This window comes from Arvicanthis niloticus, chromosome 3 (genome assembly GCF_011762505.2).
Source record: "Arvicanthis niloticus isolate mArvNil1 chromosome 3, mArvNil1.pat.X, whole genome shotgun sequence".
NCBI classification, from domain to species: domain Eukaryota; kingdom Metazoa; phylum Chordata; class Mammalia; order Rodentia; family Muridae; genus Arvicanthis; species Arvicanthis niloticus.
This window is the reverse complement of record NC_047660.1, coordinates 116352554-116376663: the sequence shown is the minus strand read 5'-3', so window position 1 is coordinate 116376663 and position 24110 is coordinate 116352554. Positions and strand designations below refer to the sequence as shown.

The 24110-nt window shown below is 39.4% G+C and overlaps 2 protein-coding genes across 14 annotated transcripts in view; both read right to left on the bottom strand.

Moving 5' to 3' along the window:
* Kansl1l (KAT8 regulatory NSL complex subunit 1 like) overlaps nt 1-7223 on the bottom strand; it is a 121415-nt gene extending 114192 nt beyond the window's left edge. For 4 of the 13 annotated variants that reach the window (XM_076931726.1, XM_076931731.1, XM_076931734.1 and 1 more), the window contains exon 1: nt 7029-7221. The gene's annotated coding sequence lies outside the window, so the exon portion shown is untranslated. Of the gene's footprint in view, nt 1-2223; nt 5134-5445; nt 6578-7028 lie in introns of those variants that run through there. The other 9 variants (XM_034497331.2, XM_076931733.1, XM_076931736.1 and 6 more) reach the window with 6 other exon arrangements.
* Nucleotides 7224-19669: 12446 nt separating this feature from the next.
* Acadl (acyl-CoA dehydrogenase long chain) overlaps nt 19670-24110 on the bottom strand; it is a 35178-nt gene continuing 30737 nt past the window's right edge. The window contains exon 11 of the mRNA XM_034499152.2: nt 19670-20767. Coding sequence (XP_034355043.1) covers nt 20674-20767 — 94 coding nt within the window. The 3' untranslated portion in view covers nt 19670-20673. The remainder of the gene's footprint in view (nt 20768-24110) is intronic.

The window sequence follows — 24110 nt, the reverse complement described above, 5'->3', positions numbered from 1 at the left end:
AATTCATATAATTTATGTCCCTTAATAAATTAAATTTTTCAAGTATTATATAAAATTGTTACTTACTGCATAATTCTATGATCATAACAAGTAATATATTTAAAATTATGTACTAAAATTTCTTATCACATTTGCATGTATATGTGGTGCAGGTTATCAAACCTGAACTCACAAGTACTAGGAAAGTTCTCTATGACTTAGAGCTATACCAACAACCCTTAGTTTTAGAGACAGGTTCTTACATGTAGCACTGAATAGCCTCAAATTCATAGTCCTCCTGCATCAACCTGCATAGTGTGCCTAGCTGGCCTCAAACTCAGAGATCCTCCTGCCCCTGCCTCCTGGGATTAAAGGCATGCACCACCACTACCACTTGACTTTTTAATAGAGTTTTCTTAATAAGACTGTATGCAATCTTCATGTGTAGAAAAAATCTTCAAAACTCTAGTTTCATTACCACAGGCTTAATGTAGCAAGAGACTCCTTTCAAATGCTCAAGTCTGTGTGGTAAGGAATTACTGTACTTGATGTAAGGTGAAACACAGTGTTCCTTAAATAACCAGTAGTCAAGCTTTAACTACAAAATGTCAATCCACACAAATTTATCTTACCCAATACATGTAGGCATCTACAGTAGTGGCAACACAGGAAAACAAATTCCAAAAACTTTCTAAAAAGCATGTTGATCAGTGTCTAACTACACACATGATGGGGTGGAGGGATTTATCCTGGGTAACTCTAAACATGTCTAACCACAAAAATACTGTGTTCTGTGATTCCAGATACTACCATTATTAGTAAAAATTATTTATTTTGAGTATACCCTAGGTACTCAAGTATAATGTAGCACTTTCCTAAAACATTTTATCTAGTGACCTCAAAGAGGAAAAACTGTTTTGGACAAATAAACTTGCTCTTGTCAAAGACACATACTAAGATATCAAGCTAATAGGATTTTTAAAGTAAATACCACAAGCTTAAAAACTATCAGTAGTGTCTGAAAGAGAACAGCCATATAGTCTTGATTCTCTGCTAGGGAAAGAGTTCTTGATAATCCAAAAACCAATTCTATTTCATTTCATAAGAGATTTTTCAGCTTCTTTTTCAGTTTAATTTTTTTAAATTCATTATTATCTTGGCAGACAGAAATTTTGTTTTTATGAGTAGCATTACAAAAGCTTATCACAAAACCATAATAAACAATCTGTCAAGTAAATAACCTTTCAAAAAAGAACCCAGGTTCAAATATCTATTCCTTCAAAACACAGAAGTCACAAGAGTTTCTATAGATGAGAGAAAAACTTATAACTTAAATAATAAACACTTTACAGCCACTTTTTTCCTTCTTTCAGTGTATATTGATTTCATTATTATAAAACCAAATTAATGCATCAAAAACAATGAACTGGATTATACTGTTAATCTATATCATAACTTCTAAAATTTTAGTCTACAGTGTAATCCAAAGAGCATTTACTCAAATTGAGTTTACTGATTCTGAAATTGCACTAAAACAAATACGTTTTGCTTTCTCCCCAGGATGTTTTCATTAGTTGTTTAAGCTGTACTTTTTAGATCCATAGTGCATTCATAGCAATGAGTCTAGCATGAACTAAATGTAACCTCTGGAGACCATGAAACACAACAAACACGGTTATCTCTCAAAACCTGCATTTACATAGTGAGATAACTGTCAAGACAATTCCTATTGAGTTCGTTCAGGCACATAGTAATTAAATCTTCACAAGCTAATAATAACATATATTTCAAATGATTTTTGATATATCCTGAAAGAACATTATGTAACTACTATATAGTCCTTTAAACACTGTCTGTCTAGTCCTAGTACTTCACACTTGAATTTGATAGTCCAGATAAGAACCACTGTTCCTCTTGAAGAAGTAATATTAAAATCTGATTTCCTACCACTTATATTGCTTCAGATTCTTGTTATGCTCTATATTCTAGAATGCATACAAACATTCCATATTGTCTTTAGAAACTATTCTCTCCAGCTTTACCCCTGAACATTAAATTTACTTTTAATTGTAATTTTGATAAACCCTATTCTCCTAAATAGAGAGTATAAGACACACATTCACCTATTTAAAAAACAAAACAAAAAACCTACCAACAGTATTTGAAAGGGCCAAAACTTACTTCCACATATAGAACTTAAATATTTCCTGAAGTTGACCCTGCTAATAAGGAAAAGTAACTAACCAGATGTAGATGTTTTCTTTTTGTCTTTACATTTATTCAGCATGTGGTGGGTGCTATGACGGAGGTCATTAGCAGAAGCAGGCAGTCCTCTCCCTCCACTACTCATGTTGCAGGGATCCAGTTCAGGTCATCAGACTTGGTGGCAAACACCCATACCGACTGAGCCATCTCACTGGCCCAAGTTGGGCTTTTAAACATTGCTAAAAACGTAAGAGAACTCAATTTTTCTAAGTTGGGCTTTTAAACATTGCTGAAAATGTAAGAGAATTCAATTTTTCTAATTTGTTCATATAGAAACAAAAATGCAATATAAAAACACTAAGGAGGATGAGTTCATATTAGCTGAATTTTTATCTCACAGAACTAGGAGAACTAGGCTGAAGAGACGGCTCAGGAGTTAAGAGCACGCACTGCTCCTGCCGAGGACATAAATTCATCCCCAACACCAGGTAGGTCAGCTCAGTCACCTGTACGGCCACCTCCAGGAGACCTAACGCCCTCTTCTGGCTCCCACAGACACTGCACTCAAGAAACCCACACACTCATATAGTCACACTATTTTTTAAAAATGTTTTAAAGTATTAAAAAATAGGAATTAATGTAAGCCATAAGGTCAAAATTTAGAGTTTTCCAGATTTCTTTACATATTCTTTTAGGGGAATTCTTCATTCGCTACAGAAAACTCTGCAGTAATTGGCATGAGCTGAATATAGTTAGCTCAGCACTTTGTAGTCTGATGTTTATAAGCAAGAGCTTCTTCCACTTTGAAAACTATGCCTAAAAAGGAATTCTCTTTGAAGACTAAAGGAATTTAATTAAAGATAAAGCCACTTGGGTGGCCACATAACAGATCAAGCAGCTCATACTTGAAGCAGAATTATTACTATTATGCTGTAAGTGCATGACTCATAAGAATATAAATGAGATTTTTTCTTATGTACATAAATTTGAATGCAGAAATTTACACTTAAAAGTGGATTATCACACATTTGCTCAGTCTATTCATTTTGGTAATTTAACGTCATACAACTCAACATTGATTAAAGAGCCACTACTATGTACAGTTTTGAGTTTTGTTTTTTTTAAAGTACTAAAGACACGCTTAAGAATTCTGGGTCTTATAGAACTTAAAAACAAAACCTGAAATATTGCAAAGTTCATGAATGATTTAAAATGTTAACAAATTTTCAATGTTATAAATAGCTGAACTTTCTATCAATACAGAAATAAGTTTTTAAAAATATAAAAATAACATTTAGTATTCAAATTTTCCTTTGTGGCCAAGCAAAATCCCAAGATGAAAGAGAAACTAAAAGATAAGTTACAGGGTAGCTTTGACTACAGTGTGACTTTCAAGCTGACCCAGGTCTCATAGTAACATCCTGTCTTTAAACAAAATAAGAAAGAAAAAAATCCAGTATGAATTACCCTCAATTTTCATTATACATTATCAACTGGCAAGTATGATATCATTTTTACTAACATGATTTTGTTTTTATCTTTTATGACTAGGCAAGAAAAATTCTATGAAATGTTCATTTAATACAACATTTGAGAGAAAATGGGGAGAAATTTAGGGAATTATATAGCTTCTTTCTCTTTCTAAATATAACATACTGAATGAATAAAAATATGAAAGATAGTATTTATGAGCTACTTTGTATGATTTTTATAGTACTGTAATGAAGTAAAGGCTTTAAGAACCTATAGAAGACATAAAACACATTAATCATAAACTAGTTGCTAATTTCCCACTGTCATTTGCACTACAAAGCAGCCTCACTCTTTGCTGTAACAATATGATAAACCAGATCAACATCAACCTTAAAGATAGTCCTAAACCTAAAGGAAGCAACTTTCTACTCCTTCACCTGACACCTCATACAGTGAAGACAGACTTAAATGGAAAAGAACAAGACATGTATGTCTAAATCCAAAAAAGACATCATGACAGACAGCCTGGCTTGCTGCATGTAAGGTTTATATAATAGAAATAGACGAAAGGCAGCAGGGATACCACAGGCTGTCAAGAACAGTCAGGAATAGATCACACAACAGTACCCTTCGTATTTGACTAGCACAGGGTCTATGAGAGAAATTACAATGAACAGGAGGAAGTGTTCACAGTAGCTCCTTGGAAGAATGACAGGTGAGTAAAGGGGGTCAAAGTGTTAGTAAGGACACAAGCAGAAAAAGCAGACCAACATTTTGGATGTGCCATGCTTAACAATGGGAAGTTACTGAACATTTAATAGAAAACTATTAAGACCGGTGAGGCCTAGCCTTAAGAACAAGTACTCAAACAGCTCAATCAGTTACTACATTATCAACTATGTACTCTTAAGACAAAAAAGAAAAAGACAATTTCCTGACTGCTCACCGGTTTAAAAATAAAAAAAGAGTTAAAATATTAGTAGCCAATCGGCAAGTCTTTATAGTACATCCACTATTTGCTCCACTGCATGTAAATATGAAGCCGTTTTCTCTCGAGCACCATACAGTAAGTTAGGAAATGCACTGGACACCACATACATGTCCATGAGGGAGTGGAAGTGGGGAAGTGGAATGCAAATTAAAACAAGGTGTACCCCATAAAGCCAATCCTGGGTGATAAACAAGGACATAGCAGGAGACACATTCATACCCCTATGAGTAAATTAATTAATTCCACATGCTCAAAACTAGGGTATCACAAGAGCATAAAAACTTTAAAAACCGGCTCGGAGTCAGTAACTCCTCTCCTACAAATCTAACGGGGAAAAGGGAGTATACTATTTCAAAGACTTGTGAGTTATTACTTACACAAATTATTAGAAAAATCCCAAACATCTGCCAATAGGAAAAACTTGAAATATACTCATATGATGAAATGTTAAAGTTATTAAAAATCACTTTTCAAAGAATATTAATGTTTTTAAATAATATTTAATGTTTCTGCTTTCAAATTAACTGAAAACGTCTGATCTCCAGTTTTAGGGAAAATTACACATAGATGATAGAAAAATAGAGAAATACAAAGCTTTTCAGGCAATTTTATAGTAACATGTAAGAAAAGTAGCAGCTGTTATTTGAAAATACATATATTACCAAGATCGTGTAAATGTGTGATATTACTGGCCAAGATTATGAGTTTCTCATTTAAGAAAATTATTCTAGAAAGGCTGAGAAAGGGGAGTAATAATAATTTCTGTTGATCAAAACTATGAAGAAGTGATTACAGACCTTGACAGTGATCTTCCAAACCGTAAAGAGAAACTAAAAGTTACAGCAGTTAGGCACATGCTCCTATGTCAACTCTGAAGGGACCTGGACTACACACTACACAACTCCCGAGGCCAGCCTGGTTACATGGCCAGAAACAAAACAAAAAGTGCAACTGATCTGGCAAAAATCAAATATATCTTACTTCACGGCTTATTCTTAAAATTCCGAAAATATGCTGGCTTTGTTAAAAACTGACGTTTTGTTACACCACCACATTACTTGGTGATTTACACTCACTAACACAAGGCACGTGATCTTCATTACAGTCTTTTAAGGCAGGGATTGTATTACGAAACGGTTTTCCAGAGGAAACAGATGTATCAGCAAGGCTATGACTTGCCCAAGGAAACAGCTAGTTAACTCTCTGGAAACCGCAGAAATCAACCCCCGGCATTATTAAACAATCTGCGTTCCACACCTGCGCTTTTTTTTTTCCCCTCCACTGTCGGATTATTTTTAGAACTACTTCCACCCTCAAATCCTGCCTGTTTTGCTAGCGGTGCTCAGTAACAGCTTCGGGGAACTTATGTTGCTAACAAACTTGCTCTATCCAATCAGGATTTAAAATCCTTTCTACCGACACGAAGTTAAACTATTAAAGGCGGTGGCGGCCAATCTTTTTTAGTCTCTCCAGCACATTCTGCGTCCAAGTCAGGGGAATCAAAGCCAGAAGGTGACTCCCACAACTCCAATCTCCCGGGAACCCGCGATGGGAACAGCGAAGACAGGGACCCGCCACCGCGCCTTCTGACGGGGTACCGAGGACGCCCACGCAGCGCCCGCTCCTTGCAAGGCAGAGCCCAACAGCTCCTTCCCCGACTCGAGACCTCACAACACCGTCCTGCATTTATTTCTCCCTACCAAATGCTACTTTTCTTTTTTTAAAGCTAGTCCTCTCCTTTCCTGGGCACAAGCTGCATGCAACACGAACTCGGACGTGTTACCTTTCAGTAAACCACAACAATCCCTTCCACCCCAAACAATTCTAAAGGTCAAACCCATAACGACCCAAAATAAGAAGAAATAAACGTCGCCGCTAGCCAGTCAAGCTCAGCGTTACGGAAAGCTCCCCACCGAGCTCCCCACACCCGCCGGAGAGGCGCGGCTGCTCCAACCTTGGGCGGGGGTAGGGGAGGGAGAAGGGGGCGTGCCCAAGAAAACCACGTGTTCGGCCTTCTGCGCACGCGCCGGCCAAAACAAAAGGGAGGCCTGCCAAGCCCCGCCCCCTTCCCACGTGACTCTAGTCCAGGCCCGCCCCCTGCCCCGCCCTCCCCTCCCCGCCGTGTCTGCCAAGGCTGTTAGGTTTAGCCGTTTAAATTTGGCTGCGGTCCGACCCCTGCCCCAAAGCACGGTCCTGTGCCGGGGCCCGCAGTCCAACGGCCAGCAGGATTCGGGGTGCAAGGGGACTGCCCGGCGGACGCCGAGCCCGCGAGTCCACCCGGCGGTCTTCTCCGCTCTTCCCGCCCCGCGCCGCCGCCGTCCCCCCGCCGAGGGAGGAGACCCACCCCCCTCAGCCCGCCGCTGCGACGCCGGCCACTCGCCTGCTGGGGCGCCCTGGCTGCCCTCCGCCGCCGCACCTTCGGTCCGGCCGTGGTGGGGGCCGCCGAGGCGATCTCTAGCTGTCCGCCCGCCTCCCCCCACCCGGGGCGCCGCCGACTCGTCTCCAGAGCGCGCCCCGCTCCCGCCCCGGCTGACGCCGCCGCCGCGGTTTAACAGTCCGCCCGCTGCCCGCAGCTCCGGGCGCTCGGGGGACGGAACCCTACGGCGGAGGGAGGGGAGTGGGGGAGGGCGGGGCCCGGCGCCGGCCAATGGCAGCGGGGGAGGGGCGCGCCATGCAAATGAGACGGGCGGCGGGGAAACCCCGGCGGGGGCGGGGGCCCGCGGAAGCGGCTGAGAGCGTTCTGAAAGCGGCCTGAGCAGGATGGCCGAACTCTGCTGGCTCCGAGTGCGTTCCGCCCGGCCGCCGCTGCCCCTCGCTCTCTCCACCCCGGCGCCAGCCCGCAAGAGTCATCCCGCCGGCCGTGCTGCCGGGCTCTTCGGCTTCTCTAGGTCTGTGACAGGAAAATAAGACGCGGAAACTCCGGGCTCTCAGGGTCATCCGGGCCAGGTCGAGGGTTAATAGCCCTCGACCCTCCAAGCTTTTGCTTATACTGGTCCCAGAGTCTCGGATCCCAAGTCACACTCTGTCGGACCTCCGAAGGACCCTAAAATAGGGGGCAGACCTGCCTTGGATACATTTGAGCGAGCTTATGGTTAAAGAGCGCTGCAGTTAACTCTTAGTCCGTGGTAGCGTAGACTAGCAAGATTTTAATGGAAACAGTTGACTCTAGACAGAAACATCTCTGCGAGTCTTGCACCTGGCCCAGCTCGCAGCTCACCGCCATTAAACGCACCCGGGCATTTCCCCAGGCTTGAACTTGATGCTTGACAAAAAAAAAAAAAAAAAAAAAAAAAAAAAAAAAAAAACCAATAACCTAAATATAGCTCCTTAGATAGTAGATTAGACGCTTTGCTAAGCAGATTTTCACTAGAATGCTTTAGGAAGTGAAAAGGCACTAGAATCTTAGGTCGATATATCATTTCTACAGGCTGGGGCCATAGCAGAAGTGTATAGAATTGAAGTCATAAAGAAGCAATACTTAAGATATTACCACAATTGGAAAATTGACTGCTCTTTTTCTAGTACATGAATACATAGCTGAAATCATTTTTATGATAAACTGCCTTTGGTGGGGAAAATAGTTATAAAAGTTACTCAGAACAATAATTGCTTAATATGGATAAAGGATGGCATTCCAGAAAATAGATTAGCCTTCATTCGATTAAAAACCATGGACTAACGGTGTGTTGGAGGAAAAATTATACATCAACTGGGTTGTTTGTCATATTTAAAAGAATGAGTTAAACACTTAAAGAATGTGGAGTCTGGAGTGGTAGTAAATACCTTTAATCCCAGGCAGGGGTGGGCCAGCCTAGTTTACATGGATAGCCATAGCCACATACTGAGACCCTGTCTAAAACCAAAAGCAAAATTGCACAGTGGAGGTAGTAGCCGTTTGAAAAGTCAAAGGTATTGGAGCAGTTCTAAGATCCTGTATTCACCTGGGCATTCATTTTAAAGGCTTCACAAAAAAAAAAAAAAAAAAGGGAGGAAGGCATCAGTAACTGAGAAAACAGTACCCTTAGAGTGGAGGTGATATGCATCCAACTATTGGAGAAGAAAACAACACTGTCACCTACATTGTTAAATCATAGATGACAAGAGACAGTGCTTGCCCTGCGTTCAATATCTAACATAGTAATGAGGGAGAAAGAATTCACATTTAAAGCTGAGGTAATTCTGAAGCCTAAAAGTTACTTTGTTCCTTTGAAGTAATTGTTTATTACCAAAGCAAAATCTTTGTAAGTTAACCAAATGTGTACTGAAAACATATTTTGCGGTGATATTTATATTCATAAAGGAGATAGAGCAGCGGAGATTTGCAAAATATAATAAGCTTTGCAAAATACATAGAACTCCACAACAAGCTTTTAACTATATTTCTGATTTGTTCACCAAACACGGCAGGAAATAGGTTGTTTTCCAACACTAGGGGTAATCCTTGTATCTTGTAGCTAGCCTCAGGCTGCCAGACTGTGTAGACCTTACATAAACATTCCCATCCAGGAAACTATCTTGTATGTAACAATTCCCTCATCCTTTCATATTCAATTTCATGATACTTCAGAAGTAATCAGGAGAGAATGTTTAATACCATGGGCTGGAAATGAATTTTTTAAAAAGCACAAGGAAGAAAACTCAGTGATTTCTGTAACCTGATGGTAGTTAATATGTATGAAATGGCACTGCACAGAGGTTATTTTAACTCACTTAATTACACATTAAGCACATTGTTCCTGGACACTGAATAGTATCCTAAATAATGTTTTCTGCTCTATGTAACATAAGCATGCCAGTTTTCCAGAGACCTTAGAATACCTTAAGCTCTACAAATTGATATTCTAAGTCATTATCAAATGTTTTCCTGTTTTATTTAGCATAATCCAGAAAGAATTCATGGATTCTTAAAAACCAAAAATCTATTATTTTAAAGGTACATTAAAAGAAACCTGGTTTCCAAGAAAACATATATTATTTGTTAAGGAGGGAGGGAGGGAAGAAGGGAGAGAAGGAGTGGGAGGAGAGAGAGAGAGCGAGCGAGAGAGATGTAAAAGTCCAGCAACAGCGAGGAGAGAGAAGGGCACAGTTGTTGCTGACATAATTATGACCTGACTGGAAGCCCGTGAAAGCACCCAGGTAAGCAGTATTGCCATGATTTCATGAGATAAAGCCGGCACTGGCATGCACTCAGTCACTTCTTCCACTCAGGAGACACTGCTGCAGCACTTAAGATCCAGCTGACACAATGATAAATGCCAGCGATAGAGAGAGAGATCAACGCTGGCTTCAAGCAATTCTCCGCCAAGAGAGGATTACAAACACAACCTTTTGTGTCCCCTTCCTGCTCTGCGTTTCTTCCCAGCACTTCACCATCCAGCATAACACAGATTTTCATTTTTCCTCTCCTCGGTCTAGAATATAAACAAGCTCCATGAGCTCGGGCCATTCTGCTCAATGCTGAATCCAAGCACAATCCCCAGAGCTTAGGACTTGGTTCTCAACAAAGGTTGAATGGAACAACATTTAATTCTTATATTCTGCAGTTCTCTATTCATTTCCTGTGGGTTTTGTTTTGTTTTGCTTTGTTTGTTTTTGTTTTTTAAATTAAGCTCAGTGGCATCCAAGAATGGAGATACTTATTGTATTTAAACACAGTCTTGACTGGATCCAAAGCCAGCCTTCTTGCTCAACTCAGAATAGAAAGCATCTGGGAGTTTATACTGGTCTTTATATTTCTGTACCAGAAGTGACTGTCTTCCACTATCCTAGTATACCTCTGTATATCTGTGATTAAATTCAGAAGGTGTATGATGTGGAGCAGTACAGTTAACAGTAGAAGGTAATATTAAGTTTTAACTAAGCTTAACCTTAGACAGAAGAGTTGGGGATCAGGCAATGAACTACAGGAACCACTGCTGGGTACAAGAAAGGACAAAACCAGCCCGAAGAAGCAGGATAATAAAAAACGATGTCCTTTGCTTATTAATATCTACATCACCTGTATAACAAACTCTAAACTGGAAGCAACCCTAAGATGTACTGTCTGTAAAAGGATAAACAACTTGTGGCATGTCCACACACTCTATTACAGAAGCAATTGTGAAAAACCCGTAAGTTCACTTGGGAGATTTTTTTTCATACACCATATTTGATCTTATGCTCCCACTCCCCAGAACCAGATCCTTGGAGTCTTTTTTTTTTTTTTTTCTTTAATCGAGGATACAAAATAATGGGTTTCATTATGACATTTTCATCTGTGGATGAATCTTAAACAGAATACTGAATGAAAGAAACCAGACACAAAAGAGAGTAAATACTGCACGATCCCATTTATGTAAGGCTCTAGGAAAACACGTCTGACTTGGAGTGACAGAAAGCAGATCGACAGTTACTGAGCCGAGCTGTGGGGAACCAACTGGGGTCAGTAAGGCCAGGTGTGGAAAATATTTTGTATCTTGATCACGTTAGAAGTCCCATGAGTGCAAATTTCATCAAAACATTTGAATATGGCAGCACATATAGATTGTACTTCAGTAAACAAGGACTCCTTGATCAAAGCAGACATAAAGGAGTTTCTGGTCCATATACAAATTGAAAGCTACTCTATTAGGAAAGGATAGATTGTGTACATCAGAAAGCCCAAGGTGCAGCTAAGTGTTAGATCACATGCCTGGCATGTACCAGCCCTGTGTGCAATCTTAGAATCAAAAACAACGGTTTAAAAACAAGAGTTTTCTTACAGGATGGTACAATACTACGGATTAAACCAGGAACACTGTGTATTCTAGGTAAGTATGCCACTAACTTGAGTGCCCTCTCACCCCTTTTCTTTCACTGTTGTTTTATTACTGTATTTTATTTGAGATGAGCTCTGAGTTTCCCAGGCTGGACTCATACTCACATTGTTCCCCAGGCAGACCTTGAACCTGTCTCTGTCTCCTGAGTAGCTAGAATTACAGGCCTTCACTGTAGGCCTATTTCCTTAATACATAAGCAAATGGTCCACTTTAAGAGCCGCTGTAATGTACTGAGAGCTCCAGAAAGAAGAAAATAGCACCTTGACCCACTGGGCGAGGGTCCTGCCAGCCTTTCTGTCCATTGTCAAAGCACTCCTGATCCCTAGATGCCCACTGTGCCTGTAAGCTGCCCATTCCCCAGGTATGGGAAAGTACAGGAGACACAGAGTCTTTTATCCAGTCTCTCATTAAGTTCTTTCAAAAATTCTACACGTTTTGTCATGTAAGGCAGACTAGGAAATGTAGGTAAAACTGTTCAGATGCATTTTCTCCTCCTACAATGGAGGCCTTGTTTTTAGGAGAATATTTGTTGATTGGACGATGGTCTCCAACTGGTAAAATGGGTTCCTGATAACTAAGTTGAGTTGCTCAAACAGTTTTGAATCTGCTCTCTTTCTTCCTCTCCCTCCCCTCTCCTGTTTTGTGAGCCTGCCCTTCATGATTTAAGCTAAATTTGATCTGGGCTTTGGTTCTGGCCAGAGAAAATATCCTATCTAAATATTCTACTGTAAAATAGAACATAACTCACCTCGCAATATGGTAAACTAAATTTGCAATGGGTTTAGCTTAAAGGGAAATACTTAGGAAAGAGTGTAATTTTTTGGATAATAAGTTTCCAGAGGGATTTCATGAAATAAAAGGAGAAGAAGAAAGCTGATAGCATCTTGTAGTTGGAAAGCATGCACTGAATAGATAAGGTGGTTCCAGGAATGAGATGCAGCCCAGTATAGGGGACTGCAGGACAGTAGAGGGGATGCTGTTTTGCCACACAGACGGTGATGTCATTAGTGAGTCATGACAATATCCCTCAGAATTACCTGACATCTGGTATTTATTCTTAAATAATCTATGAGATCTCGGAATATACAATTGGTCCAGCTGATAACTGTCAAAGATTGGTGATGCATGTGCTACCTTAAGTGCTGCTCTGTGCTTCTTAATGTGTCTGACATGTGTTTTCATAATGATAGGAAAACAGGAACAATTTTGCAAGGGCTTCCTCATCCCCTTTTTAACTATTTTAAGACAGGCCCTTATATCTTCCAGGCTGGCCCTAAACTAGCTATGCAGCTGAGATTAGCCTTTAACTCTTGACCCTCCTACCCACACCTTCCAAATGGGCTGAGCCTTAAAACTGCTATTATTAGTTTTAATAAACAACCTATACATTAAAAATAATAATGACTAAAGTTAATTGAAGTCCATTATAGTTTCCAAACTTCAGCCAGGTATGGTGGTGTACAACTGTAATCACAGGACCTGAGAGGCAGGGACACACACAGATCTTTGTGAGTCTGAGTGTTCTACATAGCCAGTTACAGGATAGCCAAAGTCTATACAGGGAAAACAAAACACAAGCACACCTTTAAAAAAAAAAAAAAAAAAAAAAAAAAAAAAAAAAAAAAAAAAAAAAAACTCCAAACCTCATATGTTTCTTACTAATTCTAATTCTAAAATGAATCATTATACCATTAGAAGTTGCTACAATGCACATTATGCTCAAAAGGAATAAAAGAATCAAGATTATATTGTGCCTTCTTATTTATAAATTTGTAACTCAAGATGTAGCGTTTATGTACATACAACTTGTACATAGCCCTTCAAAAAATGACTTGCCATTTTATTATGAGAACTACATTTAACTGGCAGGTATGATGGCAAACACATGTAATCCTAGCACATAGGAGGGAGGATTCTGGCCTTGATGCCTGCATGGGCAACACGGCTGTCTGTTGTGATCTCATAACAACTGCATCAAAGTAGGAATTAAAAACATCTGGGCCAGGTGTGGTGGTGTACGTCTGCAATCCTAGCCCTCTGCAGGCTGAGACAGGAAGACCACAGTTTCCAAATCAGCTCAGATTATACAGCAAGACTGTTTACAAATAAACAGATAAACAAAAACCCTAAGGAGCTACTGGCAATTAGTGGCATGTGGAGAAGGAGTCATTTTTCTTTAGTGATACAGCTGCTGCTAAGGCTGCTCATGCTCTGATGGATGGCCCTACACCCATGCAATGCAAAGAGCACTAATTGGACCCAGTGGGTTATTTTAAAAAGAAGGTAAACCATGGAGAAGGGACAATATTTGGGAGAAGGGACATCTGGATTAGATGCAAAGATACATAGTATACCAATTGTATGAAAAAGTCAAGAGTAAATACTAAATATTCAGAGAGTGTGAAAGAGAACTAGCCAGCTCACAGCACCTGTGGGATTCCTGTCAACTTTAGGTTTTTTTCCCCCAGACTGGCCTCAAACTTGTGATGGCTCTGGCTCGCTCTCTGGCTCTCTGGCTCTCTGGCTCTCTGGCTCCCTCAGTGCTCAGACTACAGGTCTGCCCCACCATACCCAGCTTCATAACTTTTAAAACTAGGCTTCTCTAGGACAATGACTAAGCAAAGATGGTAACCAGAGTGATTGGGTTATTTCTGTCCAATCCCAAAACACCCTTAATAGGCAGTCAACTCCATAGCTTCCTTTTTTGAAGCCCAGGCAAGATTTTTCAGTACACTTCATGGTTACAGGCTTCTGTTCACCTGCTCAGAACGAATTCCTCTCTCTTCCCTGTCACACCCCTGTTACTTCTCAGTAGATCTCTTGCAGGTCTGTATGTAGCCCAACAGACCGACAGACCAAAAAACGCAATGGAAATTCCTTGTCTAGGTAATGCACTTGATCAATACAAAGGGAGAAAAAATTAGCAAAGCAGTTTTAATTACCATAAATATAACACCACTGATTGATGTCAAGGCATTTGGTAAAAGGATATTTTAATACCAAAATCTCATACCTCTCATGTACTCCCTGATCATCTTCAGATCACTGGAAGAAACTACATGTGTGGACTCATGAGCTGATACAGTAAAATGCAGTATAGCCCTGCTTATTAAATTATCTGGGGGAAAGTTTTGAAGCCCAAATCTAACTAATCCTCTACACCTTTCAGTTTACAGAAACTAGGAAGTTGGAAGAATAAATCGAAACCATTATCAAGAGATCAATGAGGAAAATCAATAATGGTGATGGTCTGCAAAAGAAATATTTTTTTTTGTTTCCTAACAAATCAACTCTATATGAAGGAATGGGGGAAAATGAGGCCTACTACTCATTTTGTTATCAATATTGTCTTGTTAAAACATAAAAAAACTGTAATAGACATACTGCAAAGAAGGTACAGTCCAAAAAGAAAATTAGAAAACAAAACAAAGCTTCACTTCCCTGTGGAACTGGCACAGTCCTCAAGTTATCAAGAAATATGTAAAAATCATAAAACATAACAAGTGCATTCAAACTCAAGAATATAGAGGATGACTCATATATTTAGAAATTCAGTGTATTCCAGAGTATAGTTTTGAATGTTCTGTGCCCCCAAATCCATGCTGACATTCCACTGTCAATTCAACAATATGGTGAGATGAAGCCAGAACATGCTGGGCTGGTGTCCTTATACAGGGCTTGAGAGAAACCAGTTAGTTTACCCTTTACCTTCTGCCATATGAGGATGCAGTGTTAATCCTTATCTGAGGACACGGTGTTCAAGGTACCATTTTGAAAGCAAAAACCAGACATGGATATCTTAATCTTGGACTTCACAGCCAACTGTGTCAACTATGAGAATCTAACTTGTACTGACCACACACCTCGTTCCTGCTCACTGTTGTAGGGAGAAGTCCTGTTATTAAAAAAAAAAAAAAAAAAAATGGTGATGGAGGAATCAAGAGCTGAAAGATAATCCAAATTAGAAAAGAAGAGTAACTTCTGATTCCTGGATAACACTATTGTTTATATAGGAAATTCAAAGAAATTACAAAGTAACTCCTAGGACTGAGTTCAGCATGCTATAGATAAACAATTATCTTAGTAATAATATCTTATAATATCTTAGTAATAATTATAAACGAAATTAAACAGCAATGCCATTTGCAGTTTTTATCTCCAAAAAGGAGTTTACATGCAGGCATACTAAAACATGTACATGATGCTTAGAGCGATGAAGTCTAAAAGCAGCTGACTAAAGACGTCTAAATAAACACACCATTTATTCGTGTCCTGGAAGATCCCAGCAGATGACACTTTGGTGATTGTGACACCAAAATTTTTTGTGACACCAAAAGCGTCACAGATCATGTGCGCAGATATAGACAAATTCCTTTAAAATGATATGGAGTTTAAAACCAGTTAAGAGTAGCCAAGAAATTGTTGGGAAAAAAAACAAAAAAAAAAAGCTAGGAAAATTCCACCATCTAATTTTAAAACTTTCTAAACTACTAAACTCAGGATAGCAGCGAAGGAATTTACAGTCATAGATCAATTCACAGAACAGGGCCCAGACACAGACCCGATAAACATGGTCTCTTGGTTTCTAACCAAGGTGCAAAAAGCAGTTCATGATGGAAAGACGCTCTTTCAAAAGCTAACACTGGAACACTTAGACACAGGCTGAAAAAAAAGTGTTCTAAAGATAATTAAAGCTCATACCTTATAAAAAATCATGGCATGAGCATTGATCTAAATGAATAATACAAAATATACAATTCTAAGGAAAATTTAATGGCCTGGGTTTTCAGTAAAGAATTCTTTGACATGATAGCAAATATAGACTGAATGAAAAAAAAAAAAAAAAGAATGATCAGAATTCAAATATTAAGGACTTTTAGGCCGGGTGGTGGTGGCGCACGCCTTTAATCCCAGCACTTGGGAGGCAGAGGCAGGTGGATTTCTGAGTTCGAGGCCAGCCTGATCTGCAGAGTGAGTTCCAGGACAGCCAGGGCTACACAGAGAAACCCTGTCTTGAAAAACCAAAACCAAACCAAACCAAACAAACAAACAAACAAAAAAACCCCAATATTTTGGTGCAGGGGAAGTGGGGGGGGGGGGAGATGAGACAGCTAACTGGAAGTCACACATCTGACAGGGGTTCATTTCCGGGGAACAGCCTGAGCTCCGGCTTAGAAACCTTGCCTGTTTCCACACAAGCCACAGAAGCCAGGCTTGAACAGCAGCTAGATCAGCAGCTAGATCAGCAGAAAGTCCTGTGATTCCCCTGTAAATGAACAAGGGAGGCTTGTGAGGTCCTACTGGGCCAGTTCTCCAGAGCCTGCATCTGTACTGAGGAGACTGATCTCGAGACAGTTTCTCCTTGTCCCACTAGTGCTTGTAAGACAGGACGCTTCCTGCCTCACTGCCCTGAAGGCACCTACACAAGTGCTTAGCATCAACAGGGCTGCTCTTAAGCAGCCGGGTCATCTGGTCCCATTTGGTTCAGTTCACTCTACATTACGAACACTTGAAAGCTGGTGCTTACTTTCTACACTAGCAACCATCTGAATCTAAAAATACCCAAAACCAAAAAGTGGGGCAAAAGACTTGAGGCAACTCACCAAAGGAAACAGGTGGAAGATAAGAATATGAAAAGCTGTCCTGACATTAGGATAAGTGAAATGGCTAAATTAAAACCATGAGAAGTCAAGGGGCTGACAAGATTGCTCAGTGGTTAGCAACACCTGTTTCTCTTGCAAATAAACCAGGTTCAGTTCCTAGTACCCAAATGGCAGCTACAAGCCATACCATCTGTTAACTCCAGTTCTAGGAAACTGAATACCCTCTTCTGGTTACCATGCCCACCAGGCACACATATGGTAGACAGACATATACATAGACAAAATACCCATGTACATAATATAAAAATTAATAAAAAGTTTTAATGAGGCATCAGTATATGCCTTTTATAATAGCTAAGATTAAAAAAAAAGGTTAGTATTAAGAGCAATTGGAACGCTTATGTGGCTGGTTCAAAGATAAATGGTACAGATATCTGGAAAAACAGTTTGCAGTGTTCTTACAAAGCTAAATATATACACAATTCAACAAATCCCTGGCGGGAATTTAGCCGTAGCAAGAAGCTAGATTTAACTTTAACCTAAACCAAGATCTCCTCACAAAGGGGAATGAATAATATATAAAGTGTGGTGACCCACATGAAGAAAAGCTTAGCACCAAAGAGGGAAAAGCTATCGATTCATGCAAAATAGATGAATCTTAAATGCAGTTTTCTAAGGCAAAGAAGACACTCCTAAAAGACACTCATACACACACACACACACACACACACACACACACACACACACACACACACACTGAATCCCCTGAAGCAGAGTTCAGGCAGTTGTGAACCATATGACTTGGATGCCAGGAATGTAACTCTGGTCTCTAGAAGAGCAATACCTGTTCTTAACCATCAAGCCATTTCTTTAGTTCCCAAATAGAACTTGTAGGTCTCTCGCTTAGATCCTAACTTAAACAACCTAACCAAAAAGATACTTTTGGTATAATCAGGGGGAATTTATATGATCCTAGGATTACATTTTAGATTTAAGTTTCTGCAGTATGGTAATGGAATTCTGGCGAGAATGTTAAGAACAAAATGTTTTCATCTGTTACATATGTATTCTGGAGCATGTATGTGTATGAAATAACCTTAAACCTAGGACCTGCCTCGAAAGACTTGGGGGTAAAGTGTCTGTGATAATGACTGCAAATGTTAAACTGAAGATCAGCTATACTGTGCTCCATGCTTAGTGTATCTGTAGGGCTCCATAATTTTGTCTTGAAAACAAAAGGGTTTTTTTGTGTTTTTTTAAAAAACAGTATTTTTCAGCATTTGTTATAAAGCAGTACATAGGCCTGCAGTTGGTTTCGACCTCAATGTCAAATCTTTCCAATGACTCCAAGGAAATAAATGCTGGGTGCGCCAAAAATAATACTGACATGGAAAAAAATAATCGAGAAATCCTATACTTCCAGCGATAAACGACTAAAATTACTAGGTTAATAAAGATTTTGCAGTTAGATTTTAAAACTGAGAGTCAAAGCAGTTTTCAATGACACCACCCGGAAAATAAGGGAGAGAGGGAATTGTAAAGCAGTAATTTTGATCCTTAAGAATCTTTGCCTGAAAACAAATCAGCAGGCCTTTAAATTCTCATTAATATTTACATAGTGATGCTTTCTTCTGCCTGCCCGGCTTGTTCTTTAGAGCTGTTGTTACTATTTATCATTTTCGTGAGCACTGTGGCATGAGATTCCCATGATAAATTCCCTCCCTGGGGAACCCAACTGGAGGCCACACAAACAAAGTACAAAGAATAGCTGCTTAAGAAGTGAACACCAAACGCAAAGCTGCGGAGCACATTCTGAATTGTTTTTAAAATTAGGTTACAAATTCTAAATTCTAAATGAAGAATAATCATTCACACTCAAGGTCTGTCTACTTCTACACTATAGACTTAAAGAGGCCCAAGGGGCAAGGAAAGTTCTAGCAAATCTTTTAAAGTTCCTGTTGGCAGGAGGGAGGTACAAACTGCAAATGTAACATTTAATAAGAATTTACTCTAGGGACTGGAAAGATGGCTCAGGGGTTGAGGTGTCCTGGAAAGAAAGCCGGAGTTCAGTCCCTAGCACTTGTCTTGGGGTAGCTCAGAGGAGCTAGCCTTTGAGTTAGCTCCAGAGGATCTAACACTCTGTTTCTCTCGTCTCTGTTGGCACGCGCAGTGACATGCACGTAGGCATAATTAGAAATAAGTATTTTTTAAAAAGAGATTGAACCTGGCATAGTGGCACACGCCTTTAATGCCCACATATGGGATGGGAGGGAGCCGGGCAGGTCACTGAGTTCCAGGCTAGCCTGATCTACATAGCTTTTCTAGATCAACCTAGGCTACAAAATGAGAGTTTTTCCAAAGGATAAATAACAATTCTGAACCCTTTTTATGTTAATACATGTACATAAAAGGAGTTAATCCAGCAACCATGTCAAGTTCTAGTCCAAAACCCTAAGTGGTGCATGATGAGGAAGGGAGTATCAAAAAGGTTCCACCTCCCATCTACTATACACATTTGTAGGGAAAAAAGTAATGTTTAACTTTTTGCAGTTAAACAAGAATGCATTTTTATTTTAAAATTTTGTCCCTATGGGCCAGAAAAAAATCAAACTACAGGAAGGTCCATTTATAAACTATTGATTTTATTTTTCATAATAATTACTTAAGTCTCAAAAATGATTTTCCCCTACTCCTGTTTTAAATGTGTGTTTCTCGTATTGTTTAGTTGGAATCTTCAACTCTATATTCAAGTTTGTAATAGGGTTATTCCAAGCTTGCTTTCCAACATTTTTACCAGCTTAGTTTATAGAAGATGAACAGTGTTTATTAAATATAAATGTCACGCTGCCGGAAAAAAAAAAATCCTTGGCTTTGATACCTACCAAACATTGAATTTAAAGATGATGAAGTCCTGGGTTCTCCTATTTAAATTAAGCAGGAAGGGGATCTGCTAAAAGCCCATGTGTCTTTCAAGAACCTGTGCAGTCTCCCACCATCACGTGTTCTCACTTGTCAGTGCCTCACACATTCTCCTCATGCTTGAAGTTTTACTTTATTATTAATTGATACACAATTGCCTCTATGTACATTATACATAGTGCAGTCTGGTTTTTATTCTGAAGGGTTCTTTTCATTACTTAAAAAAACATGGGGTTGGTGGTAACATGGTAGAAACCAATGTTCTGGGGAGAATGTGGAGCAAAAATGACTTTATATAAGTTACAATTATTTTTCCTTTCTAAAGTCTTGTAAGTATTATTAATGTTATGATTATAAAATTATTTCTGCCTCAACTTTAAGAAAGAAAGCGACTTATGCTCTTCAGAAACTGAAAGACAAGTAAGACATTAAAAGGCTCTTGAGTTAGAAAATCTTTGATATTCACTGTATATGCATAAAAAAAAAAGGTTACACCGTTCATGGCAAAACTTTAAACTCTTGGGCTCAAAAATTTCTCTTTCCCCGTGTTAATCTTTAGAATTCTATTTTATTTCTTTCTCTGTAACAACCATACGTAATAAAACAGCTTTACTCTTCCCCCCCTTTTCCCAGGTTACACTTTACTCAAGTAGATCTGAATCCGGATTAGCTGTATGTAATAGTATTTCAGGATGCAGGCAGATGTCTAGTTGTCACTGATGATCTGTCTGGCGATCAGCTCTTCATTATTTCGTTGGTACCACCCGTAGATCGGCTGAACCCGAGCATCCACATAAGCTCTAGACAAATTAAAAGATAGTGTAATTCATATAAAAATGGTAGAATTTTAAATCCCATCCTTCCAGATAACTTTTAGTTAAAGAACTCAAAGCAATAGGAGCCTCTTATAAATGACTGATTTTCGTGTACAGCATTCATACTAGCTTGATATACTAAAAGACACTACATTCAAAATAACAATTAGGTACACTGACGTAGTTTTGTAACAGCTGAAACATATATAACAAACAGCATCTGAAAACGTCTACATTTAGGAATGCATGGAACATCTTAGTGTCTTCTCTTTCAGTCTCCCCAGAAAGTTGAAAGCCACTGACCTTGGGGGCCGGGGAATAATAAATTACTTATTTCTAGACATTCCTTTTCATTTCATCACTACAACCACCACCTAATGTTTTAAAAAAGTTACTTTTCCCCCAAAATAGTTAACAAGTAGCTTATTCTGTGGGAAATGATTAATCGCCACTCCACTCCCTCCCGTCTTAGGGATTCAAATCCTAAGGGACTGAGCCCTCAGAGACACACAGACATAACACTCTGCCAGGACTTCACTCTTCTGTCTTCTGGTGCTGGGAGAGAAGTCTGACTAACACAGGAACTGAACTCTGAGTCTTGATAGGAGCGAGCTCCCCCACTGAGCCACATCCCCACCCCCACCCCCACCCCCAAGCCCAAGGGCTCACTTTGACAGTGATGAGAGGGGCTATGTATCTGTTTTCACCCTTTGTCCTTTTCCTTAAGCCCTTGAGAATCTAGAGGGATAAATATTATTGCTTTGCAGGTTAAAAAACAAAACAAAGAAAAAACAAAAACAGAGACAGAGGCTGACGCAGTTGCTAATTAATGATCACCATTTGCTGGTGACATAACAAGATAACCCATCAGGCTGGACAAGAATGTAGGTGTCTCTCCCTCTTTGGCAAGCAACTTTTTATTAGGTCACAATACTTTCATTGTCCCAGTCCTGTAACGCTAGTTACTGAGCTCCGGACTTTTCATGGAAGGAAAATTACAGACCTTTCTCAAATATAAAAATGGTGCTTTAATATTTAATTTCTAAGATAAAATATGCTTGTTTCTCGGAATATGAGTAACTTTGAACTTACACTTTTCCACATTTACCGGGATGCCTTGCAGGTAAGTGGGCCCCTGTTGAGTATTTACCTATTCGATGAACTGCATCATAAAGGAGGTCAGGACTCTCAGTCCTTTTTGAAATATATAAACCCATGCCCCAGTCCCAGGAAGATTTTGTTGTTTTCTACAAAACCAAACACTCCAATCTTCTGAAGACTTTCCTGGCATTCCAGCCTACCTGGACAATACCCATGCTTCAGACATTTTTGAGCTGGGCTGGGCATTTATTTTTCACAATAAAGGAGTTCTACCAGGATATGTAATGACAGACCAGCAGACCTTTCATAAGTTACTAATTAAATTTACTCTACTAACATTAACAGAGAAAAGCAGCAGAGGAATGCTTAACTGCAGTGAAATTCTCTGTCCCAGCTTCTCCACCTAGAATGGCGAAGAGATCTCCAAGGGTCTAAAGCTAAACCTAGCAATAAAACTAAGATCAGCCCACATGCCTAGAATTAACTATCTGAAAGTTCTGAAAGGGAACAAAACACCTGTTTAAACCCTACAAAGTTCCAGACTCTATCAATTCTCTATCTTTTTTCTCACCCCACCCCCAACTCCATCTCCACACTAATAACATAGCTAAATCTGAATAAGAATCAAAACTTGGATGATTTCTTTAAATCAAAGTCTGTACAGTATAGTCACATACTGTCTAGTATGTAGCTGGCTTTTGTGATATCGGGATTTTCAACATCTTTGGGTCAGGAAGAGCTGTCTAGATAAAGATTCATATACTCTTTGAACTGGCAACCCAGCCAAGAATGGCAATCATTATTTAAAGGAGTTGAAGTCTCCTGAGCTGAAAACAGAAATTATAATTATCAATCCACAAGTTTTCTTGCTTCTTATTTAAAAGCAAGGAACTCTAAGAAAGCAGACACCCCTGCTTATGCTACACTCTAACTTATCCCCAGGGTAGTGGCCCCCCTCGAGTTAGCATGCCTTTCCTAGAACATAAACTAAGCTGCACATGCCTCCCTTCCCAGCAGCAGTTGTTATAAGAGCTTACACACACAGATATAAACATCCATTATCATTTCGCTTCCAAAACCCTCTTATAAGATGGATGAGCACTTCAAAAACAAAAAAACGCACAGGAAAAAAATCCAGTGATGGTAACCTTTCTGCTGGCATAATTCAAAAACTCACATCTGTAATTTTATGACTACACAGGATTTTAAAAGGAAGCTCTGCTTGTGAGTAAGGTCTGCCTGAAGTAGCTCTGGAAGTCCCAGTCAAATGGTTTATTTGCAAAAAAATCAATTTCACCCTTATATTCTCTCAAAAAGAGAAAAACACTTAATTGATGTTGAGTTTTATGAAATTATAAATTATAGACACCCAGTAATTAAAGTTTTTAAGCTGTGTGGTAACTACAGAATTAGCAGGTTATACCCACACAGGAACTTCTGTTCTTAATGAAACGGCAATAAAAAAAATAGCTTATGTTCCTAAAAAAGGATTAGAAGCACACAGAATAAATAGCTCTAGCTAGGCCAGTTGGGATGAGAAATTCAGATGTGTCAGGCTAACAGTGTTTATGTCCTTGACAGTTTTCCTAATTATACAAAGTACCCAGGTAACAAATAGGGAAGGTGTTTGGAATCCTGTAGCATTCCTATTTGCAGACTCAGAACTAAAGTGGGTGTGTATGAATAATTTGTCAAAAACTTCCTTGGGCAATTTTCATAAGCTGAATATACTGTTAAGTAAGAGGAAAAATATGTTCTAAGGTTATAAGAAAAATATGAAGGAAGAGCAAGAGTGTGAGAAGGGCTGACACAGAAGGGAGATGTGTGGAAGACACTATAGCCGCAACTGTCGCTGTTTGATCTGAGGAAATTATGTCTAACTCAATAAAAAGAAGCATCATAAAAATTCCACTCAGAAAAAAAGACTTTTATTTTTCAAGCAAAATAAATACTTAAGGCATGATATGTTAATTCTTCTACTATGCAAGTGGATCATTCTGTATTTCTATTTTTGTTTGTTGGTTTAAGTAGCTAGGGATAGTGATCAGTGCAACGTGCTTGCTTAACACATGCAAAACCCTGAGTTCAAGTCCTAAGATAGCCAGCTCTGATTATCAACTTGATAACATCTGGAAACACCGAAGGCACAATCTTCCAGGTATAATAATGAAGAGTTATTTAGATTAGGTTAGCCTAGGAGCACGCCTGTAAGATTGTCTTATTTGGG